The sequence below is a fragment of the Fonsecaea erecta genome, assembly GCF_001651985.1.
Source record: "Fonsecaea erecta strain CBS 125763 chromosome Unknown Scaff2, whole genome shotgun sequence".
NCBI classification, from domain to species: Eukaryota; Fungi; Ascomycota; class Eurotiomycetes; order Chaetothyriales; family Herpotrichiellaceae; genus Fonsecaea; species Fonsecaea erecta.
The window spans coordinates 1,832,899-1,854,442 of NW_017387245.1; the positions used below are offsets into that span (position 1 = coordinate 1,832,899).

Below are 21,544 nucleotides of genomic sequence, written 5' to 3' on the forward strand. Positions count from 1 at the left end.
CGTGGCGCAAATACAAAGGATCAGCCTCCCCCATCCTTCGGCGGCGAGGGCGGCCGCCATCCATCCATACATAAAAAACCTTTGCCCCGTGGGATCTAATTATTTACATATCTATTCTGAGATTCAGATTCAGGCCCACGAGAACAGTTCGATTGCAAGCACGCAAAAGCACGTCGTCGCGTCGAGTGCCCAACACGAGAAGCTAAGAACCACCACCACCACCACAACAACACTCCTGAACAACAATGGCTCGTCCCGCATCTTCTACTGTAAGTGTTGGCTCTCCGTTTCCTGATTATCTTCCTTCTACTTGACAATCGGTGAAGTGCAAGGAGAATTTGAATGGCATCCAACTAGCCCTGATGATATCGAACAACAAACAAGACCGCTTCCTGCCTGAGTGACTGATGAACTAACCCGTTGGCGCGGTCTAGAGCGATGTGTGCCTGTACTTCCTGGCGCTGTTCCTGCCGCCCCTGGCCGTCTTCTTCAAGACCGGCTGCGACTCGAACTTCCTCATCAACATCCTGCTGAGTATTCTGGGGTGGTTGCCCGGCGTGCTGCGTAAGTCTTCTTCCCATTTCCCCGCCCCTCCCCCTTTGTGGTCTATTCGATGTGGTGTGAACGAACATGTTCTAACCTGTTCTCGCGCGACGCGTTCTACGACTACAGATGCCTGGTGGATCATCACCAAGTTCGAGAAGCCGGCATTGACCGCCGTGTAAAGCCATGATAGGAGGGCAGTGGCCGGAGAGGATGGTGCAGGTTATGACGGTTGGGACTCTACTTTTTGTTTCAGTTCTGATGATCCGGGGGGACCGGCTCGGGGTGTTTTGATACCCCTCCTCAATTATTTCTACGTCCTGTTTTGCAGGAATTTCGTTTCATAACGTTGGGTGAACTCAGCTCTGTCCAGGACTAGGAGAGGGAATCCGTGTTGTGCGCGAAGTTTACACTAACAACAGTGTCGTGACTGTGGGCCTGGCTGGGGTGGGTTAGGGAGAATGTTGCAATGATGATGATGGGTGTAAAGCTGTTGGAATGGAACCTCTTTCACACTTGTTCTGGGAGGGATGTCCTCTCCTTTTTCTCGACGACTTTTGCATGTCGCACATACGAAACTCTAGCGGGGCCGGGAGGATTCAAAGGATGGACAATGACCAGCACTAATAATGGCGACAGAGCATATCATGCATGGAGTCTTGCCACACATCGCAAGGGATCACAGCTGTAGACTACTGCATGTTCTGTCAACCGACTCAACTCGGCTACATATTCAGCTGGACTTCAACCACCTCTCTGTGACAAGAGGCCCACCAGGGGCGCGCTTTCCTCATTCCTCGGGACAGCTAGACGTGACACTAGGGGATATTCTACTCATAATCCTCCGTTCTTTTTGAAGGCGACATGACTCTATAGCCATGCTCGTGCAAGCTTGTGGATCGGCGACATAACAACCTTGCCTTCAAAATCAAGACGATGGGAAAATGTTTCCGAGACGAGGCTTTCGAAGAGGGTAAGGGAGATGTCGCCGGTGATGAACGGAGACTTTTCCTGCATGAGGTCCACCACAGTCGAACAGACCGCCCTCATAAGTCAAACCTGCACCGGGCAGCGGATGCCATTTCCAACGCGGGGCCGGACAGGCGGGTTGGCAGGTGTCGGTGAGTGTTGAGTTTGTTGTCGGTGAATGTCGTTGGTGCTGGTGCGGGAGTTTTAGTGGAGAACCGAGATTTTGGTCGTGTGCAAAAAAATCTGAGCGACTTCAAAACCGACAGCCGAGCACTGCAGACACAGTCATCCTGCTTGTCATCCGAGGATATCTCCGTTTGAAATCTTTTGTTCTTTGCTTCTCTCACTTCAGGATCTGGGGCACAGCTTGACTACCAGAGTCATCCTTGAGCCATATTGCATACCACGGGCCGTTTCACCTTTCCTGTACCCTCAGCCCGCCAACATGCCTTCTCGATCTGCTGAAACCGGCCTCAAAAGAAAGCGCTCGAGTACGTCCACGCCGTCAGGGTCGATATCTCAAGACTCTCCCCAGCAATGAACGACTCCTCCGCTCCTTCAAAATTCTAACCGTGTCCCTTTTCCTTTGGCTCACACTTTTTCGCAGGAGCGCAGTCTCTCCCCCCGCCCGAACTCCCCCGACTCGTCGCCGAACAACACGTCCCTATCGCAGCGAACGACAAAGACACCAAGAGACTGATTGTGGTGCTCTCAAATGCCTCTCTGGAGACGTACCGAGCTGCACACGGCGGAAAATCCGGGGGGAAAGAAGAGAAGTATTCGCTCTTGAACAGCGACGAACACATCGGCGTCATGCGGAAGATGGGCCGAGACATCAGTGATGCCAGACCCGACATCACCCACCAGGTGGCTATACATCCCACTGAACCTCTCGTAGGGGCGAGCTGACTTCAACGTCCAGTGCCTGCTTACGCTGCTCGATTCCCCGATCAACAAGGCGGGTAAACTACAGATCTACATTCACACGGCCAAGGGCGTCTTGATCGAAGTCAGCCCCACCGTCCGCATTCCTCGGACCTTCAAGCGGTTTGCCGGTCTCATGGTCCAGCTGCTGCACAGGCTCTCGATTCGGTCGGTGAATTCACAGGAGAAACTGCTCAAGGTCATCAAGAACCCCATCACGGATCACCTGCCACCAAATTGCCGGAAAGTCACTCTCAGTTTCGATGCCGAAGTTGTGAGAGTTCGCGACTACATCGATACCCTGGGCCCCAACGAGAGCATCTGCGTCTTCGTCGGAGCCATGGCCAAGGGCAAGGACGACTTTGCCGACGAGTTCAAGGACGAATCTATTAGTATCAGCAACTACAGCCTCAGCGCCAGTATCGCTTGCAGCAAATTCTGCCACGCCTGCGAGGATGCCTGGACAATCATCTAAGGGCGACAGGACTTTTGCAATCAAGGTAACGCCTTCCCAAAGACGACTGATACTTCCTCGCAGGTCTTGATTGTCTCTTCCTCCAGCCGCGGGCCATTCGGGCGACTTGGCTCGATCACAACATCGTGGCCCGGTTGCGTTGAATGGCCCCTCGAAACGGTTTGTGCTGCATTGGGGGAGTGTTGGATCTGGCGTTTGTTTTCACAACAAGACATAACATGGTTCAACAAATCCTCAAGGCGAGATTTCTTTTCTCCGTCTGAGATACCCGTAGGGGCACGTCAACCTGCCCTACACAGCTATCGTCAGGAAACCAGAACAATGAGTGATGAGCAAAAGTTTGGAGGAGGAGCGCCGGTCTCGGCGAGTCGTCATCGATCGTGGTGCGGACATTTCTGGCTACATGTCCGTCGAGTAGCAGCTGAAAGGTGCTGCTTCTGCCCACCCGTCAGCTGGGCGAGGAGTGATGTATTTCAGCACCTCCTCATACTTATCTATATACCACCTTCCACCACGCTCCTGTGCACGGGGTTTGTCGTGATAGATGTATCGTCTCGACGATACATGACTCTCCCGCCTTTGCCAAAATCTCTGAGTGACTCCCTCACAGCCTCCTCCGAACCATCCCTATGCAGGGCATGCGAAGGGGAGTCACGTGAATGGAGGGTGCCTGCACCACTAGCCAGACAAATGTCCCATGCATCTCAATGATTCTCCTCGCCTCTGCATCGGTCCTTTTCTCTACCACAAATACGTTCTCCTTGTTGCCACCGTGCTGCGTGGCTTCGACTCGACATCCTGTGACCACAGGCAATCAGTCAATCCATGAGTAGTCGACCACCAGAGGCTCATCCTCGGCAACCCAAGGCAGACAGAGATGTTGAGTTCTTAGTATGTACATGGTGGCTCCATGGTGATATGGATGCAGGTCGTGTCACACTCGTTGTCGAGAAACACCCCCAAAGGCGAAGGCGAAGGCGAGGGTCACCCAACTGAGCGAACCCAAGTCACCGAGTGCTAAGTCGATGCATTGACGCCCGACCGAAATCGCGACGGGCCGCAACCAGTCATGCCGCTGCGCCGTTCCCCGACTCCATCAAAATGCCGCTGTGCTTCCAATCACGCCTCGACAAATATTCAAAATTGGGCCATTTTCTTTCTCGTTTTCCCCTTCTATGGCTTCTTTCTGTCCCGGATCATTCCCTCCCTCCCCCGGCCCACCGCTGCTATCCGCCCCTCAGACTTCTTCGACGTGGCACTTCCCCCGGCACCGTTTCATCGCCCATTCCCGCCTTTCTCGATTCGTTCGCCACCATCGACATCTGGAGCCTCTTCTCGCCTCACCCAGCATGCATCACGCATTGTATTTCCCAGCCCCCCTCGTCTCGCCTTCCCATGTCAGATGGGCCTAATCAGGCGCCTACGGGAAGCACGGTGCAGGTACCCCTTCGGCACTCCCAGATCCCGCCGTTGGGTCGTTTGACCCCATGGCTAAGGTTTCATGGGATGAGAAGAACGGTTGTCCGATGGATGGCTGATCATCACAAGACTTGTAGCGAATAAACCGCCGGTTGGTCCCAGTCATGTTGGATGCCCATTGCTGATCTTTCGTCGACTCCTCCTCCTCCTCCTCTTCTCCTTACTGAGGGTCTTATATACCGGACAGCATCGTGGTCAAGTCCTGGCCTACCCTCTCTTTGATCCTTGTCGTACAACTTCGCAGACCGCTGGACTTCCCTTGCGTTCCTGTACCAAAATCCTCATCACGGTGACACAGTCCGTGGGATATTGGTGATTCCAGATTGCGAGTGTACTCGCCCGGGCTCCAGACCCCTTACCCTTCCAGACACACAGGCTGCGAAGCTCAACGAGACTCATCGTTGGTTCAGAACTCCGAGAGACATTGACCGGCTGTGCTTGACCAAGCAGGGAGTCCTACAACGTTCAAACGAGCACATCACGACCTCTTCAGCGTTTTCTCACCTGCCTCAACGATCTCATGCCTTCCTCCATTACCCTCACAGTCAGCCACCTCCCGACGTCGACTTCATTCTTTCTCTCCGCCCTGCAACCGCTCAACTACGTCTTCCGTGGCCGACAAGAGCACACCATCGGATTTGGCCCCGCGTCTCCACCCAATACCCCGGCCGACTTCTGGATCACACAAGAAATCCCCGGCGTGCCAGCGGGGGCGGCCCACGTGGCTTTCCCTGCGGCATCCCGGGCGCAGGTGCAGGATTTCTTCCTCGCTGCTCTCAAGGCCGGGGGGAAGATCCACGGGGAACCATGCCAGCGGGACGCCTCGGGATATTACTCGGCCGCGGTGATCGACTTTGATGGGAACTCCATCGAGGCAGTCTACAGGCCGGCCTTTGGCGCCGACGCGGGAGACACGAGAAGTGTGGTGTCTCATCGGAGTGCAAGACCCCCGTCTACGGTGGCCCCGCCGAAAACGGTCGTGTCTACCACAAAGAGCGTCCGAGCACCAACCGTGGTCCCGTCGTACGTCTCCAGCCCGCCAGATGTCCCCCTTGAAAATACCCAACCCAAGCCCAAGCCTTCCGGCGATGTTCTTGGGTCGTTGATCAATGAAGCCCGCAACGCCGCGAACGTGGCCCGCGACCTTGTCAGCAGCATGACACCGAATCTCATGTCTGCCGGCCCGCCAGCGTCGTCCACCGGCAACAACTCCACGGGCGGCGGTAGCGGAGCAGGTGAAGCTATTGTTGGCACTCTCCTCGGCGTCGCTGCCGGCGCCGCGCTACACTACGCTTTCAGCAACCGATCCAAGGAAGACACTCGGGACGACCGAGAAGAAGTCAAGTTTGTGCCACCCCCACCACGCCCTTCTGGCACCGGTCGCAGCGTCACCGAACCTGTCAACGTGATGCGCGCAGAATACTCGACTGTCCCCTCCGAGTACCAGGGATTTGCCGAGGGATATGGCTACCGGGCCATTGAACCGGCCCCTTCAGCATACACGCATGCTCCCCGGGAATTCCATGACCAAAAGCTCATCGCCATGTACGACCACGACCCTCCGGCGCCTACTGTTCACACGTTCCCCGATCACACATCCACCATTCGCCCTGCCTCGGTGGCCAGGAGAGTGAGCATGGATTCTGGAGTTGGCCTCGGGGTGGTGCAACGCGATGTTGATGCGGCGTCACACGCTTCGTCGAAAGCGTCCCGGCAGTCGAAAAAGAGCACGAATGCACCACCCCCGACCAGTTACCGTGCGCCGACCGCGCTGACGGTGAAATCGAAAGTCTCGGCTGCGTCCGGTGGCGGTCGTTCGAAATCGCGCTCCAGCAGTTTGAGTCGTCTGGGTCGGAGTCTCAGTGGTCGCTCGTCGGCGGACCAGCCGCGGTCGAGATCGCAGTCCCGACACAGCAACAAGTCGAGAAGGAGTCGGCGTGATGAGTTTGAGGATGATGCGGCGGCGGCGGACGAGGAGGAAGAAGCGAGGACGGTGTTGCACGTGAGCGAGACGGTTCACCGCTCGTCGAGCCGTGTGTCTTCGCACCACTCCCACACGCACGTTTCTGCACACCACTCCCACGCCGGATCCAAGGCTCCCAGCCATGTCTCGGTCCACCAGTCGCAGGCGGGGTCCAAGGCCCCGACTCATGTCTCCATGCACGAGTCCCAGGCAGGATCGAAGGCGCCGAGCCACATATCCAAGCACGAATCGGAAAGAGGCTCGAAAGCACCGAGCCATGTCTCGGCCCACGAGTCCCGCGCCGGATCCAAGGCGGGCAGCTACGTCTCGGGCCACGACTCGCAGGCGACGATCAAGCCGGCCAGTCGAATCAGCTCGCGGCACAGTCACCGAGACCCGGCCGAATATCCGCTCCCGCCATCTCGTGCGGCGACCTGGGCTGGTTCCGACGTCGGCAAGGCCAGCTTCGTGTCGGCGAGGTCGAACTTTGGACCGACGGGGCCGCGGACGATCATCGGCAAGCTCCAGCCTGCGCGGGATAGAGGAGAGATGACGACGGACGAGGAGGACAAGATCGAGACGGCGAGCGTGGTTTCTAAGCAGAAGGAATTGGCCAAGCTGGACGTCACGGACCGGGAGGTGAGGCCGGAGGACAGCGTCAGCCAGATCTCGGTGGAGAGCCGCAGGAGCCGGAGGAGCAAAGCGAGCAGTCGGAGATGAGGGCAGGAACCGGAAGGAGGGAATCTTTCATCGGCATATTGCTTTGAACTCATGGGATATTCATCATACATGGCAGCATAGCGCACACGGTTGTTTATTTCTTGGCTTTGGAGATGGCAGGTTCATTCCTGGTGATTGATATAAAGTCTTGTTGTGAGAGAGTGAGAGAGAGAGAGAGGGGAGTTTAGTGCAGCAACGTCGCATCCCGGTCACGGTAATATACACACATATACACAGGTGGATGAAGAGAAGGAACAGACGGACTCGGGGGAAAGACACGACACGTACAGCGTGCGAGTCGTTCGTTCTCGGGGGGAAAGTGTCATACGAGTGAATACACACACACACCATGGGAGACGCACTCCATCTTTGCATAGAGGGCGTGGGTGTATTCAACACGAGAGATTGTGTTCACCTCGCCGTCTTTGGAGGGAGCCACGGTTTCGAGGCTGGGGGATCCCGGTTCCCCCAACTTGGACCGGTCGTGTGTTGGCTTTCTTTCCATATCCTCACAGAGGGACACCGACCACATAATACAATGTATCGTGAGCATCTAATGATAGCCGTGGGAGAGGCCAGAAACGGGGGAACTGGTACGGGCTGATGGAAAAAAGGATAAGGAGGGTGAGTACTCAGTAGTAGTACATAGGTAGAGAGCCGCACGCATTGAGTGCGGGAGCGAGAGGGTGATCCGAAGTCATGGATTAATATCAATGTCTGAGTAAAGCGGCGGGAAGTTTGAGTCCCAACGTGACCACAACATCGGCCAGTTCTGGCTCTTCGTGCTTATTAAGGTAGATTAGATTTGTGCGGTGCTCTTCCTTTCCGAGACGGGTTTAGTCTCCTCTCGCTACGCCTAAGTCGCCTAGTCTGGTGTTCGTATCACGTGGTGTCAGGCACCGATGAGTTCTCTCTCTCTGTCTCTCCGCGGAGGCTCATTAATATTAATTATTATTATTACGGCGTGAGTCAAACATCCCCCCCATTGCGGTCGAAGTGGCCAATCAGAGAGTCGCCATCCACGTCCATCCGAGGAGTTCAACTGCTCTATGTAGTGCTTTGTATCTCAAGATATGTACATACATCTATCTACCATCGACCAGCCCGTCCTGACTCTTGCTTGGTTTTCTTTTTCACATCGATCCCCTTTGACTCGGTGGTGACTTGCGAAGATACAGAAACAGAGACATCCGTCGCCTTCTCCCAGCAGCAATGCTCGCCGCCATCGGTCCCGTCACGATGAACTTCCCATTCTCATTCCCGTACGACGACGACGACGGTGGCGACCTGGGTGCTCAGTCCATTCTTGATCCCTCGTTTATGATGACAATGAATGAGGAAGATCGACTACTACTACTGCTCTCACCACCATGGCCAGCTGCTGCTTCCACGGTTTTTCCCTTCCGGCAACAATCCCAACAACAACGACAGCATGAACAGGAACAAGAACAATATCACCAGAGACACGCAGACCCACAGATCCCCGCCACCAGCGATGTGCCTTCGCAATCTCCAGACACAACCACAAACACAAACACAAACACAAACACAAACACCCCCTCTTCACAATCCACCTCTCCTCCAGGCTCAAACACAACGACGACATACCGAAGCGAGACCTCGCGCTGGCGCGCCCTGGTCGGCCGCGACCCCCGCGCCACCGACGCCTTCGTCTACGCCGTCGTCACCACCAAGATCTACTGCCGCCCGGACTGCCGCGCGCGGCTGGCCCGGCGCGCGAACGTTCGGTTCTACGACCTCGCCGCCCACGCCGAACGTGGGGGGTTCCGGGCGTGCAAGCGCTGCAAACCAAATCGCGCGAGGGCGGCGTTCGGGGGTGTACCCGGGGGTGTCTCGGCGTCATCTTCGTCTTCATCGTCTTCGTCGATTTCGTCGTCGCCATCCCATCGGCCAGAGGGACATCCCACTCCAACGTCGGGGGCGGAATCCGTGTCATGTCGGAGAATCTTGCCTGGGTGTGCATCAGCCCAGACCAGTCTCGGGACAGATGGCAGGAGAAAGAACGACCGCAATGGCAATGGCAATGTAGATGCGGCGGCCGCAGAGGACGCAGAGGACGTGGAAGAAGAAGAAGAGGAAGACATCCACGCCAAGATCCACCGCGCCGCCCTCCTCGTCCGGCAAGCGGCGTCGTCGGACAAGGCCCAGGTCCTGAGCCTCGCCCAGCTGGCCGCGCAGGTCGGGCTGAGCAAGTGGCACCTGCAGCGCGTGTTCAAGGCCCTCCGGGGTGTGTCGCCGCGCGAGATGGCCGAGGAGATCATCCAGGCCAACAAGCAGGCGGCCCCAACGGCGGGGGGGCTGCGGGTGGTTTCCAGCGGCGAGCCGACGAGCACGAACACGCCGTCATCGAGATGGAGATCGTCTTTGCTGACCGACACTGCTGTCTCCGCCGCCGACGAGGAGGAGGAGAAGGAGGAGTGGGAGTCGTCCGACGCATATGCCCGTGCATTTCCCGCATCTCACCCTCCTCCTGCGAACCCGAGCGTGGCAGATGACATGATATCATTTCTCCAGCCGCCGCCACAATCGGCCATGCTGCCCCTGCTGCAAAATACCGGTGTGGACTGGTTCCACCACGAGGACAACACCGTCAACAGCAGTAGTGTCCGGCTACCCTCGGACTATCAGTACATTGCCGACGATGCTGGTCCGAGTCTGAGCACAATGCCTCTACACACGGGTGTGGGTATGGGTGTGGATATGGATATGAACATCGATATGGACATGGTGGACATGGACGACATCCACGCCGCCGCCGAAGTGCAAGGTCTGCTGCGCGACCTGTTCCCGGATATCCTCGTTTATTGATCGATGGAAGGAAGGAAGGAAGGAAGAAATGATGTATGGACTGATGTATGGACTGAATAATTATAATTATGTACAGTCAAAAGAAAAATCAAAGCACAAAGCCCAATTCATCCCGATTGTCGTCCGTCAGGCGCGCCCACTCCAGCAACAGGCGGAAAAAATAGCACTCCATGTCCTCCTTGCGCAGCACCTGACCCGCCCACGCGCGGCCGGCCTCGGCGATCATCGCGGCCTCCTGGACGTGCGGCTTCCACCAGATGCGGCGGCCGAACATGGTCCCGTTGACGCCCGCAAAGTACGCCAGGCTGCTCCACACGCCGTGCAGGCGCAGGTCCTGGGGCACGAAGTGCAGCCACGCCGTCAGCCGCGAGTCGTACCACTCGCGAAACAGCGCCGTCTTGAAGGGCAGGGAGCGCGAGTGGAGGAACGGCAGGAACCGGCCGCTGAACCCGGCGCCGTCCAGGTCGAACAGGAACCGGTACCGCCAGTGCGCCTGGAAATCCGTCGGTCCGACCAGGTTGAATTCGTGCTCCTGGTGGGTGCAGTCTTTGCCGCCGCACCGGGCGATGAAATCCACAATCGCGATATCGGTCTGGAGGCCGAGCTTCTTGACGTCGGCCCCCGAGATCGTTTGGTATTGATATTTGGAGTGGTCCGCCGGGCTGGGGAGGAGGATGCTCACGGCATCGTGTGGATGGTGCGTGAGATTGTTGGCCATGTGCACCAGGCGTTGGCGGGTCATGCCGCGCCAGGCGCCGCTCTCTGAAGAGACGCCCTCGGAGGTAGCACCGCGCCAGAAGAGGGCGTTTTCCTTCTCCTCGAATGGAGGATCGGGAAACCCGGGGTGATAGTCTTCTTCTCCGGGTGTGCCCCTGGGATCGCTAGGCGCGTAGATGGCTTTGTCCATATAATTCCAGGCGGACGGGTACAGGATGTCGCTGTAGCCGTGCGGCTTCGACTGAGAGAAGACGGGCATGAGCTGGTAGCTAGTCTTGAACGCCGCCGGGGAGAGGTAAAAGCCGTGGAGTCGGGCGAGATCTGGCTGGTGGCATATGTCTGCGGCATCAGACCAGTTGCCCACGAATTGGCCCAGAGAGTGAGGTGCCACGCAGCTACCGCAGATGTGCGATTGGGATGAAATGTGTGGAGAAGCTCGTGCGAGGGAGGAAGGAGGACAGCTCACTGAGCCAAAGGTGCGGAAACTGTTGCGCCAGGAGTTGTCGCGAAACACCGTCTCCGTATATTCGTTTTCGGGAATCGGCAGCCAGCCTGCTGCACGATCGGGGGACCAACTCGAGCTCCCGCTCTTGTCATGTGCTCGACCTTTGGCTTCGAGATACTCCATCCAGTCATACGGCACAGCGACCCTCGATTCGTCGTTCAGGTTGAAAGCCAAATCCATATCAGGCAGGTACCGTGCAAAACTGTTGATGAGAACGGCGACACCCTCGAGCATCCATCGATGCGTTGGGAGCACGTTCTCTTGCACCTTGGCTTCTCCGTCACGGATGGTAATCCCCGAAATCTCATTCCAGGGGTTAGATACCATTTTCCAAGTCTGGCTTCTCAGCTCAGACGGGGGGAGCGCGCGAAAAGGCAGCAAATCGTGGTAGATCTGGTCATATTCGTCTATGATCAAAACAGATCTGTTCTTTGCGTACTCAAACCAGACGTCGAACCCAGGAGGGGGATTCCGGTGGTATCTCTGCGTGTACGCAGTGACAGCCTCCGCGAGGGACGAATTGCTGCCCAATGTCTCGAGATACTTATTATGATGGAGCGTGGCGTCATACATGAGCATGTCAATCGGATGAAAATGGACGTAGTCTTGCTTGAGCCAACTGGGAAAGATAGCAACGCAGAGGACAACAAAGAGGAGGAATTGACGCGACGGTCGCATTGGGTCTTTGTCACCCAGCTCCTGTTGTATCCAACGATACGCCCACTGCCCAAAAAAGATCAGGAGGAAGGACAATGTTGTTGCGGAGAAAGGCGTTTGAGGGAAAGGATTCCTGTGTGACCAAATAAACTCGAGGGCGGGTATCATAGTAATGAGAGCGGTAAGGTACGTCGTCATTTCCAAGGCGCCATAAGTCATGATCTGCGCATGTCAGCAGGGCGGCGGCGGCGAAAGTGTCGGCCTCAACTCACACTATGCAGAAGCGTTATACACAAAACGCAGAAAAGAAAAACGTGACATCCGATGGCAAAGATTGTGCCCAAATCCAGTGGCGGAGAAAGAAACAGAAGCCAGAGCCGGTATTCTGGCTTGAAAATGTAGACAAATATAGCCGCAATCGACCAAATGACCGACGTGGCAATCATGGTCGAGCTCCAGAGGACGACACATCGTCGTCCTGACAGTCCGCTGCCGTCAGACTTTGGGAGAGTCTCACAGGCAATGACGGCGAGACAAAAATCCAACACAAGGGCGCAGACTTGCATCATCGGAATTGCCTTGGCTTCGCCGAGGGCTAGTGAGCAGATGTAGGTCGAGTTTGTTGAGGTCCATAGACCTTGGGTGAGGTAGCAGCCGTAGGACACCATGAACATTGACAGGAGATACCGCGTCCGTGGTCTCAACATGTAGGTCCTGACAGTGGCGCGTAATGACTCGTACACAGACACGTCGGGCTTTTCCTCCTCCTCCAAGTCGACCGAGCGCTGAAACCTGAAGGAATCATAGATGGCCAACAAGAACGGTAGAAACATTTCGACGCTGGCGATAGTACATTCTGTCGCCAGAGAAATGCGCCGGAACAATTCGATGCGCAAAGACAAGGTGGAAACTGCCAGGGCCAGCACCGATACGCGAACTTTGGCAGTGTGTCTGTGTTGCGCTGGAGTTGGATCTGGGTGTTCCAGTCTTCCATTGGCCTCCTCACCGAGTTCTTCCAGAGGTAGGGCCGTATACTGGCCTCGACTTTGTTTTGCGTCTGAGGGAGGAAATAGTGGGGATATTGCCCGGTTGGCGCTCGGTAAAACGAAGGCACAAGCCGTGAGCGCAAGGATCACGGTGTGGACGGGCCGGTCGAAGGCAGTCGAAACAGGGACAAGGTGTGCGAGACATGCTGCCGACAGCAGTGACAAACTAGCACGGTCAGTACCTCGGGGACAATGCGAAAAGTCTGCCCAACACTTACGAGAAGCACAGAATGTCGAGTTTCGGCGCCATGGTGTCGTCCTCCCGCGTCCCCCTGCGCCTGAGTGAAATGTCAGAGAGAGAAGAGATCCGAGCAGCTGTGGGTTGAGAGAGCAGATCGCATGGGCAGTTTCCTTCTATCGAGCGACATCACGGACACGGCGCACTCTGGTGGATGAGAATCATGAACTTGGGTGCGAAAATAGCCAGATCTTGTGCTCTGAGCTATGAGAGACCAAGACAAGGCTGGGCAGTGCAAGGCGCAAGGCTTGATCGATGCTGTGGGGGCACGTGGGGGGCCGGAAAATAGTTAAGCCATAGTTAAGCTTATCGATGCCGCTGCTCACCCCACAGTTTTCTCCATCAGGAAACTGCGGCGAAATTTTTGGAGATGCTCAGAACTTTTTCTTGCCTACACTGCCAGTGACTGCTCGAGCAACGACGCTGTCTCTGAGAGAAATTCCACCTCTCACTCGTCAAAGCTCTAAGCGGAGGGGGGCCGGGAGTGTTCCACTATGCCTCGAAAAGCCATTGACTCGCGCATCCCTGCGTTAATTCGCAATGGCATTCAGGAAAAGAAGCGCAGTTTCATCGTCGTGGTGGGCGACCGAGCCAAAGATGTCATTGTCCACCTACACTATATCATGTCCTCGGTCGACATCAAGCAAAACAGATCTGTCCTATGGGCCTACAAGAAAGACCTGCTAGGGTTCACTTCCCACCGCAAAAAGCGTGAAGCAAAGATCAGGAAAGAAATCAAGCGAGGCATTCGAGATGCGGATACCGAAGATCCCTTTGAACTCTTCGTCACTCTGCACAATATCCGATATGTTTACTACAAAGAGACGGACAAGATTCTGGGAAACACCTATGGCATGTGCATTCTCCAAGACTTTGAGGCCATCACGCCGAATCTTCTTGCCCGAACCGTGGAAACGGTAGAAGGCGGTGGGCTGGTTCTCCTCCTGCTGAAAGGCATGAAGAGTCTGAAGCAGCTCTACACAATGTCAATGGATGTCCATTCCAGATACCGCACCGAAGCCCACGATGATGTGGTGGCCCGGTTCAATGAGAGGTTTATACTGTCACTGGGGAATTGCGAGTCTTGCTTAGTGGTGGATGACGAGCTCAACGTCTTACCCATATCTGGAGGAAAGAATGTGCAACCTTTGCCACCACCGACGAGCGAGTCTGAACGTGTCCTGCCGACTCAGAAGGAGCTGAAGGAAATCAAAGACAGCCTGGCCGAGAGCAGACCCGTGGGCCCTCTGATCAGTTTGGCTAAAACTGTCGACCAGGCGAAGGCTCTTCTCACCTTTGTCGACGCGATATCGGAGAAAACCCTGCGGAGTACTGTCACACTGACCGCGGCTCGAGGACGAGGGAAATCCGCTGCTCTGGGAGTGGCCGTTGCTGCTGCAATAGCTCATGGCTACAGCAACATCTTCATCACCTCCCCGAGTCCTGAAAATCTGAAGACTTTATTCGAATTCGTCATCAAAGGCTTCGACGCGCTAGAATATATGGACCACGTCGACTATACGATTCTGCAATCCACGAATCCAGATTACAACAAAGCTATTGTCCGCATCAACGTGCACCGGCAACATCGGCAAACCATCCAGTACATTCAGCCTCAAGACGCCCACGTTCTCGGTCAAGCAGAATTGGTTGTTATTGACGAAGCAGCGGCGATCCCTTTGCCGTTAGTCCGGAAATTGATGGGCCCGTACCTAGTCTTCATGGCCTCGACTATCAATGGATACGAGGGCACTGGCCGTTCACTCTCGTTGAAACTCATTCAACAACTACGAGAACAATCTAGAGGTGGAATGAGTACTGATGGAGACGACGTCGAGGTGGCAGATAAGGTGACAGGCAAGGCATCGAAGGACGGTGCCAAGGTCTACACCGGCGGAAGGAGTTTGAGAGAGATTACCCTGTCAGAACCCATCCGATACGCACCTGGAGACGGTGTCGAGAAATGGCTGAATCGACTGTTATGTCTCGACGCCACCTTGCCCAAGTCGAAGATAAATACTCAGGGGACGCCCCATCCATCCACCTGCGAACTGGTCCATGTCAACCGCGATACCCTTTTCTCCTTTCACCCCGTCTCCGAGAAGTTTCTACAGCAGATGATGGCGCTGTACGTTGCTTCTCATTACAAAAATTCCCCCAACGACCTTCAACTCATGTCCGACGCCCCCGCACACCAGCTCTTTGTCCTGATCCCGCCGATCCCCGAGGACGCCAACAAACTACCAGAGCCTCTGTGTGTCATTCAAGTCGCTCTCGAGGGTCGGATTAGCAAAAAGTCCGTGCTGAGCAGCTTATCCCGTGGTCAGAGGGCCGGCGGGGACTTGATTCCCTGGCTGGTCAGTCAGCAATTCCAGGATTCTGAATTTGCCGGCTTGTCAGGCAGTCGCATCGTCCGCATTGCGACCAATCCGGAGTATCTGAACATGGGCTACGGGTCGCGGGCGCTGGAGCTGCTGAAGGACTTCTACGAAGGCAAGTTCACCTCCTTGTCCGAGACGGATGAAGCGACCATTGAGGATGCAGAACACATGCCCCGTGTCACGGACGCCGAGCTCGAAGAAGCGAACCTGCTAGACGACAACATCAAAGTGCGCGATATCCATCAAATGCCGCCCCTTTTCAGCAAACTCTCTGAACGACGACCCGACCACTTGGACTACCTCGGTGTCTCGTTCGGCTTGACCCAGCCACTCCATAAATTCTGGAAGAGACATGCCTTTGCCCCCGTCTACTTGCGGCAAACACCCAACGACCTGACGGGCGAACATTCCTGCGTCATGCTCCGGCCGCTGTCGACAAGCACCACAACAGATAACTCATGGCTTGCGGCCTATGCGCAAGATTTCCACAAGCGGTTCCTTACTCTGCTGTCATTTCAGTTCCGCACATTTCCCTCCATCCAGGGACTGTCTATTTCGGAATCCGCCTCCCGAGCCACAAAATCTGCTGCCGACGACTCGTCGTTGACGGTTAAACCCCTCTCCAAGGCCGATCTTGACGCCCTCTTCTCGCCCTTTGATCTCGCCCGCCTAGAGTCATACGCCAACAACCTGCTCGATTACCACGTCATTCTCGACCTCCTCCCTGCCCTCGCGTACCTGTATTTCACCGGCCGCCTGAAGCTGCCGCCCTGCAACGTCAGTCTCTCAGGTGTCCAGCAGAGCATACTGCTGGCCATCGGCTTGCAAAGGAAGGATCTCAGCGAGGTGGAAAAGGAGCTGAACCTGCCCAGCAACCAGCTGTTGGCGATGTTTGTGAAGGTAGTGAGGAAGATCAGTACCGCGTTGAGGGCGGTTGTGAGTGGCGAGGTGGACGCGAGTTTGGGCGAGAAGAAGGAAGTCGAAATCAATGGTGAAGGGGCAGTGCAATCAATACCCAGTGGTGGCAGAGTCCACATTGCCCCGTCGGGTCCAGTGAATGGTGCGGACGATGAGGAAGAATCTGGACCAGAAGTTGATCCCGAGATGAAAGAGAAACAAAGGGCCATGGTCGATGCGTTGCCTCTTGACAAGTGAGTCTCACTGATCTCCCACAACACTGCACCTTTGTCTCCTCCTGTCCACCAATCTCATTAGAAGTCTTTGTTTTTTCTCCCCTTCCCCCTTTTCCCTTTCAAGCACAATCAAACCCCCGCATAGGGATGGAGATATCCTCTGAACTAATCAAGACTTTCGCTGGGTGTAGATACGAAATCGCCGCCACCAGCGCCGCAGACGACCGGGCCTGGGAGCAAGCCGAGCGACAGGTCCGCGAGGGGGGAAACAGCACCATCGTGAGCGTGAAAGGTGCCGCGAAGGCGAAGAAGCGGAAAATCGAAGACGACGGCGACGAAGCAGCCGAGGCTGAAGATGCAGAAGCAGATGGCGCCCGTGGTGGAGATTATCGAGATCGATCGAGAAAGGGCGACAATCACGACAGGGACGGACGAAGGAAAGACAAGAAAGGGAGGATAGAGGGGGGGAAGAAGCAGAAATCCAAGAGTAACAAAGAAAAGAGAAGATGAGGGAGAGGAGGGAACAGAACAGAAGGGCGTTAGGAAGGGGAGGAGAAGGAGTGTGACGAGAGTTGTACTGTATATCCCCCTCGTTGCTTTAGAGCAGGGCAGAAATGGAAATGCAAATGCAAATGCTGTTGAATATCACCCTTCGCCCCTCTTTTCGTGATGCCCTGTACGGTACATACATTGTGTAGGTCGAGCTAGTCGACGACCACCAACCAGGAGAACCGCGCAAACACCACTTCGCATTCTTAAGCGTTTCAATAAATGCTCGCCTCATGGAAACCAACCAAGGGTCAAAAAGAAAGAGTCTTGTTTTCACGTTTGTCTCTTTCCGACTGGCCTTGGGGTCGGAATCGCGTCCTCGGGCTTGTGTGTGTATCTATCTATCTATCCACCGACTTACTGTATGTATCTACTGTGTCTCGATCGTCTGCCTGGCCTGTTATCTATATAGGTAGAGAGTATGTATGTCTTTCTACCACCAACACCAGCACAGAACCAGCTAGCTAGCTATCTACTGTACCTCTTCCCCCCCAACGGCAACACAGCGCAGTCAGGGACGGGACGGGACGGATGGCTGCATGGATGAAAGGATGGATGAGAATTGAAAAGGAGTAAGTGGTGTGCTAGCTAAGCTCTCGCTCACGTTGCTACTGTGTACATACATCCATCCCCTTTTGCTCGCTCCCTCTCCCTCTCCACATGGGTTCAGAGATTCCATTTTCCAGCAAAAAATCCGCTCCAGTTGGGTGTTTGAGTAGTTGATGATCTGAGATCAAAGTAACAACAAAAGTGGGGAATAGAAAAAAAGGGAGATCAAGAGAGGAGGAGGACGACCAAGGTGAGGGAGAGAGTCAGTGGAAATTCCATCCCAGGTCGTTGTGCCCTCCCTTCTCTCCCTTCTGTGATTGCAGCATGCAAAGAAGAAGAAGAAGAAGAACACCCCTGCCTCCCTCCCCAGCTCGTTCGACCACAAATATGAGCATCATAATGTCCATCATACTTCCCAGGTCGTAGGAAGTGATCTATACACGCCTCCCTTGGTTTCTTCGAGGCCTCCAGTTGATGTCTGGGGAAGAAAGGGAGACAGGAGCAGAGAAAGAGGGGACTGTGATGAAGACGGGCCGCTTGTGCTTGCTTTGCAACCTCAATGTGTAACGTAATGTAACGATGCCGACGGGCAAAAGACCCGCAACTGATGGATACTTGTATCGATGGCCGTCAGAGTGCTGTCGCTGACATGACAGCCCGTCCGATCGCGGTGACGATGTGGGTCAGTCAGTCAGTCAGTCAGAGTCCTGCCGTTGTTTTTGTTGTCGCCACGACCACTACCAACCTCCGCTTCGGAGTTGTTGAACTCACTCCAGCGCTGGCTGAGCATCGAGAACAAGCAGCCATTGTTACTCCGAAGGGCAGTAATCCTCGTCAGACTCCTCTTTAGCCGGCTTTATCACGCCAGTTTTTCGTTTCGGTCGACTGAGTGAGACAGGATTCTTCCAGTCTGGGCGAGCAACCGCTGGTTCTTCCGCACTGAAATGAACATGTCTGTGCTTGCCTTTGCTCCGTTTCTTGTTCTTACCCCCCAGGACTCTGATGCTTGGCTCCTTGCTGTGGGAACTCATGGGCGTGTCATTGGCATCACCGGTCGCTGAACGAGAGGCCTCTTGTCCCGGGTCAAGTGCATTCTTCCGCTTTAGCACATGGGTCTTCCTCTTCGGTGGCGGCGCAACTGCTGGACCTCTTTCGGCTTCTTCATCTTGGTTCGTCACCCCCTCTTTGTGCTCAGACGGCCGCATGTCACCGCCTCTGTAGAACCATTCAAATCCTTCTGGCTGGTCTCCATTCTCCAAGTCCCAAATACCATGGATGATGCTCGTCCTCTCGGGATCATCCGGATGGGCAAGAATCTGATACCTGCCGAACCGCCAGCCGGGGTCATACTTGGAGTTGAATCCAACGTATTCATGCTCCTGCATCACATATCTTATGTGATTTTCCAGAATATCCGCCATGGATCTCCGCTGAGCTAAGGTCGATTCGTTAGTATATCGATACCTGAAACCTGTCGGATGGCAGAAGACTCTGTTGACTGTAAAATCGGCTGGGTTGAAATGAGGCGAGATGCGAAGCGTGACTCGACCGTCGTTAGGTGTTTCTTTGAGTGCCGTATCAGCGTGGCAGCCCGAGTTAGCATCCAAACCTTCTTTGCTGTTCCGCGCGGCAGTCTCATGGATATTAGCCTCGTGGATGCTGGCCTCGTGGATGTTGTCGCTGGTTAGCCCGTCATCGGGCATGAGGATCGAGTGGTCAAGGCCTTCTGCTCCATGATCGGCTTTTGGCCTCTTCGTCGGTGGCAATGGATTCTCCCCGTCGGAGGCGTCGAGATGGTGCTTGGCGGTATTCTCGGATGATTTTCGACTCATGGTCTCTGTCAGAACATCGTCTGTTGGGTCGGTAGCAGTGCTCGTGACTGCTGAACGATCCTCTCCGGGTGCAGTGCTCCTGTCGACGCTATCTGAGATATCATTTCGCTCAACCACCAGAGAAGAGAGGAGGTCTTTCAGAGCCTCCTTTCTTAGGCGGATCTCCCGCTCCAAAGTCTGAATCTGTGCACCCAAATCTATGTTTTCCCGTCCAGTATTCAGCTCTGCGTTCTCGGATAAGATGAGGTATTCTCGTGCTTCGAACAGCAGGTCCTTCAAAATCTGCTTGCACCGGTCGAGACTACTTGAGGAGGCCCCGGTGGAGACGGCAGTAACCAGGTCGTCTTCAGTAATATGAAAGAGTCCAAAACCGGAGAGAATGGAAGCAACATCAGGCGCACGAAGAATCGTCTCGGTCAGTTGCATGAGGACGTCGGGCTGATTCAACGAGTCTGTTCCAGGTTCAACTGTCGCTGGCTGAACGCCCACCGATCCTTCAGGACTGGTAAGAGGAGTGGCAGTTGTTGACTCTTCGGGAGAAGGGTTTTCCTCGTTGAGCTCTAACGCTAAAGCCATGAACAGATCGTGAAGCTCCTGCTCGGCGTCGATACGTCTTTTGGTGTTTTCCTTCTGCCTAGCAGTGGGGAAGTGGTTGTATAATTCCCATAGGTTCGCCAGACTTTTCCGTAACTTCAGGGCCTCGTACAGGCAGTAGACCATGAGATCTCGTCCCATGGGGTTCAGTCGTGTGACATCCATGATCCTGTGCCAATCGCTTGGAAGAATTCTTCCCCCCAAATCGTTGAGGACTTTATTCAAAAGTTCCTCACCAAGTTCTGGGGTGTTCGCTGCAGCGGTTCGACTTCGTACTCGACTCTCAGAGACACCAGCTTCTTCCAGTTCACCTGCCGTGATAGCCCAGGATGGACCGTCTTTGTGATTCGCAACCAAAAAGGGCATTTTGGATGGGCTCGTCTCTCTTCTCAAACGAGGCTTTCCACGCGGCAAACCAACAGGAACGTCATCTTGACGCTGTGCAGAGCGCTTGGTCGACACTTGAGGCGCCGTGCTTTTTGTGTCGGGTGTACCAGGATTGTAGCCCAAACGCAACGCCTCGAACCAAGCCTTTGATAAAACTTCAAAAACATGGTCAAGGACTTCCTTTCGTCTCTGCTCGTCTGCAATTCTTGTTCCCCATTCCGCCCAATCTTTCACATGTTCCATGATCTGAGCACAGAATGGGAGGTTGCTATCAGGGAGGAGTGCCGACCGATCAAATCGCTGTCGGTGGCGTGAGTGGGAACTGGTTGCCATCAAAGCTGGAGGGAATGGACGTCTCGCAAGGTTCTCAATGGGGGCATCAATATTATCAGCGCGTGTGAATGGCGGGATCTCGAAACGACCAGACTGAAGATCCTTTCTGATGGCAGCACGGACGTTGTCGTCAGTCATTGTCATGACCCCGGCCTCGGAATCAGTGACTTGAAATTGATCGATGGATCTGGAGACACAGTCGGGAACTGCTGGATCGTCTCTCACTGAGCCTGACGATTTGTCGCTAGGATGGGCGACGTCTTTGGGTTGACAGGCCACCTCTTGCAGGGTTTCGTCTAGGACAGCTCCGCCTTGCTGGAGATGCTTGTCTGCACTAACATTTGAGCTGACGTCTTGTAGAGGCTGTTGTAGTAGTTGCGGAGATTCATTTGCAGGCTGCGAGCTGGTTTCCATCTGCTTGGATAGATCGATCAGAGGGTCGGCTTTTGATAGTGGGCCTAGATACGAATTATTCTGCATCTCGAGGGCGAGAGATGACCAGAACCCATAATTCAAAGCCAGTCTTCGAGACCGGCGATAACAGCAGTGAAGTGAAGATGAGAGGAGCGACAGGACGCAAGTACAGAACAGATGACCATGTCAGAGCGCTTTTGGGACGTTTGAAGTCAAAGGGAAGGATGAAAGTCGATCAAACCCACCCAAAGGAGTTTGAATGCTCGGATTAAGATAAGGGAAGATGAGAGAGAAAGTCACTTGAGAA

General features: G+C 54.9%; 7 protein-coding genes across 7 annotated transcripts; 5 read left to right on the forward strand and 2 right to left on the reverse strand.

The window, feature by feature from the left end:
* Window positions 1–245: 245 nt before the first annotated feature.
* AYL99_02422 (hypothetical protein) lies at window positions 246–725 on the forward strand (the record flags this gene model as incomplete). The annotated part of the gene is made up of 3 exons (XM_018833938.1): window positions 246–269; window positions 435–564; window positions 673–725. 3 exons carry the CDS (start codon window positions 246–248, stop codon window positions 723–725), a joined length of 207 nt encoding a protein of 68 aa, XP_018696562.1.
* A 1,232-nt stretch (window positions 726–1,957) lies between these two features.
* AYL99_02423 (ribosomal RNA small subunit methyltransferase NEP1) lies at window positions 1,958–2,911 on the forward strand (the record flags this gene model as incomplete). Its single annotated transcript, XM_018833939.1, has 3 exons — window positions 1,958–2,003; window positions 2,120–2,379; window positions 2,435–2,911. 3 exons carry the CDS (start codon window positions 1,958–1,960, stop codon window positions 2,909–2,911), a joined length of 783 nt encoding a protein of 260 aa, XP_018696563.1.
* Window positions 2,912–4,910: 1,999 nt separating this feature from the next.
* On the forward strand, window positions 4,911–7,073 carry AYL99_02424 (hypothetical protein; the record flags this gene model as incomplete). The annotated part of the gene is made up of 1 exon (XM_018833940.1): window positions 4,911–7,073. The coding sequence occupies one exon, from the start codon at window positions 4,911–4,913 to the stop codon at window positions 7,071–7,073; it is 2,163 nt and encodes a 720-aa protein (XP_018696564.1).
* Window positions 7,074–8,285: 1,212 nt separating this feature from the next.
* Window positions 8,286–9,902, forward strand: AYL99_02425 (hypothetical protein; the record flags this gene model as incomplete). Its single annotated transcript, XM_018833941.1, has 1 exon — window positions 8,286–9,902. One exon carries the CDS (start codon window positions 8,286–8,288, stop codon window positions 9,900–9,902), a length of 1,617 nt encoding a protein of 538 aa, XP_018696565.1.
* Window positions 9,903–9,990: 88 nt separating this feature from the next.
* Window positions 9,991–13,077, reverse strand: AYL99_02426 (hypothetical protein; the record flags this gene model as incomplete). The annotated part of the gene is made up of 3 exons (XM_018833942.1): window positions 9,991–12,003; window positions 12,054–12,993; window positions 13,046–13,077. 3 exons carry the CDS (start codon window positions 13,075–13,077, stop codon window positions 9,991–9,993), a joined length of 2,985 nt encoding a protein of 994 aa, XP_018696566.1.
* Window positions 13,078–13,559: 482 nt separating this feature from the next.
* On the forward strand, window positions 13,560–17,089 carry AYL99_02427 (hypothetical protein; the record flags this gene model as incomplete). Its single annotated transcript, XM_018833943.1, has 2 exons — window positions 13,560–16,597; window positions 16,771–17,089. The coding sequence occupies 2 exons, from the start codon at window positions 13,560–13,562 to the stop codon at window positions 17,087–17,089; spliced, it is 3,357 nt and encodes a 1,118-aa protein (XP_018696567.1).
* Window positions 17,090–18,486: 1,397 nt separating this feature from the next.
* On the reverse strand, window positions 18,487–21,303 carry AYL99_02428 (hypothetical protein; the record flags this gene model as incomplete). Its single annotated transcript, XM_018833944.1, has 1 exon — window positions 18,487–21,303. One exon carries the CDS (start codon window positions 21,301–21,303, stop codon window positions 18,487–18,489), a length of 2,817 nt encoding a protein of 938 aa, XP_018696568.1.
* Between the last annotated feature and the right edge of the window lie 241 nt (window positions 21,304–21,544).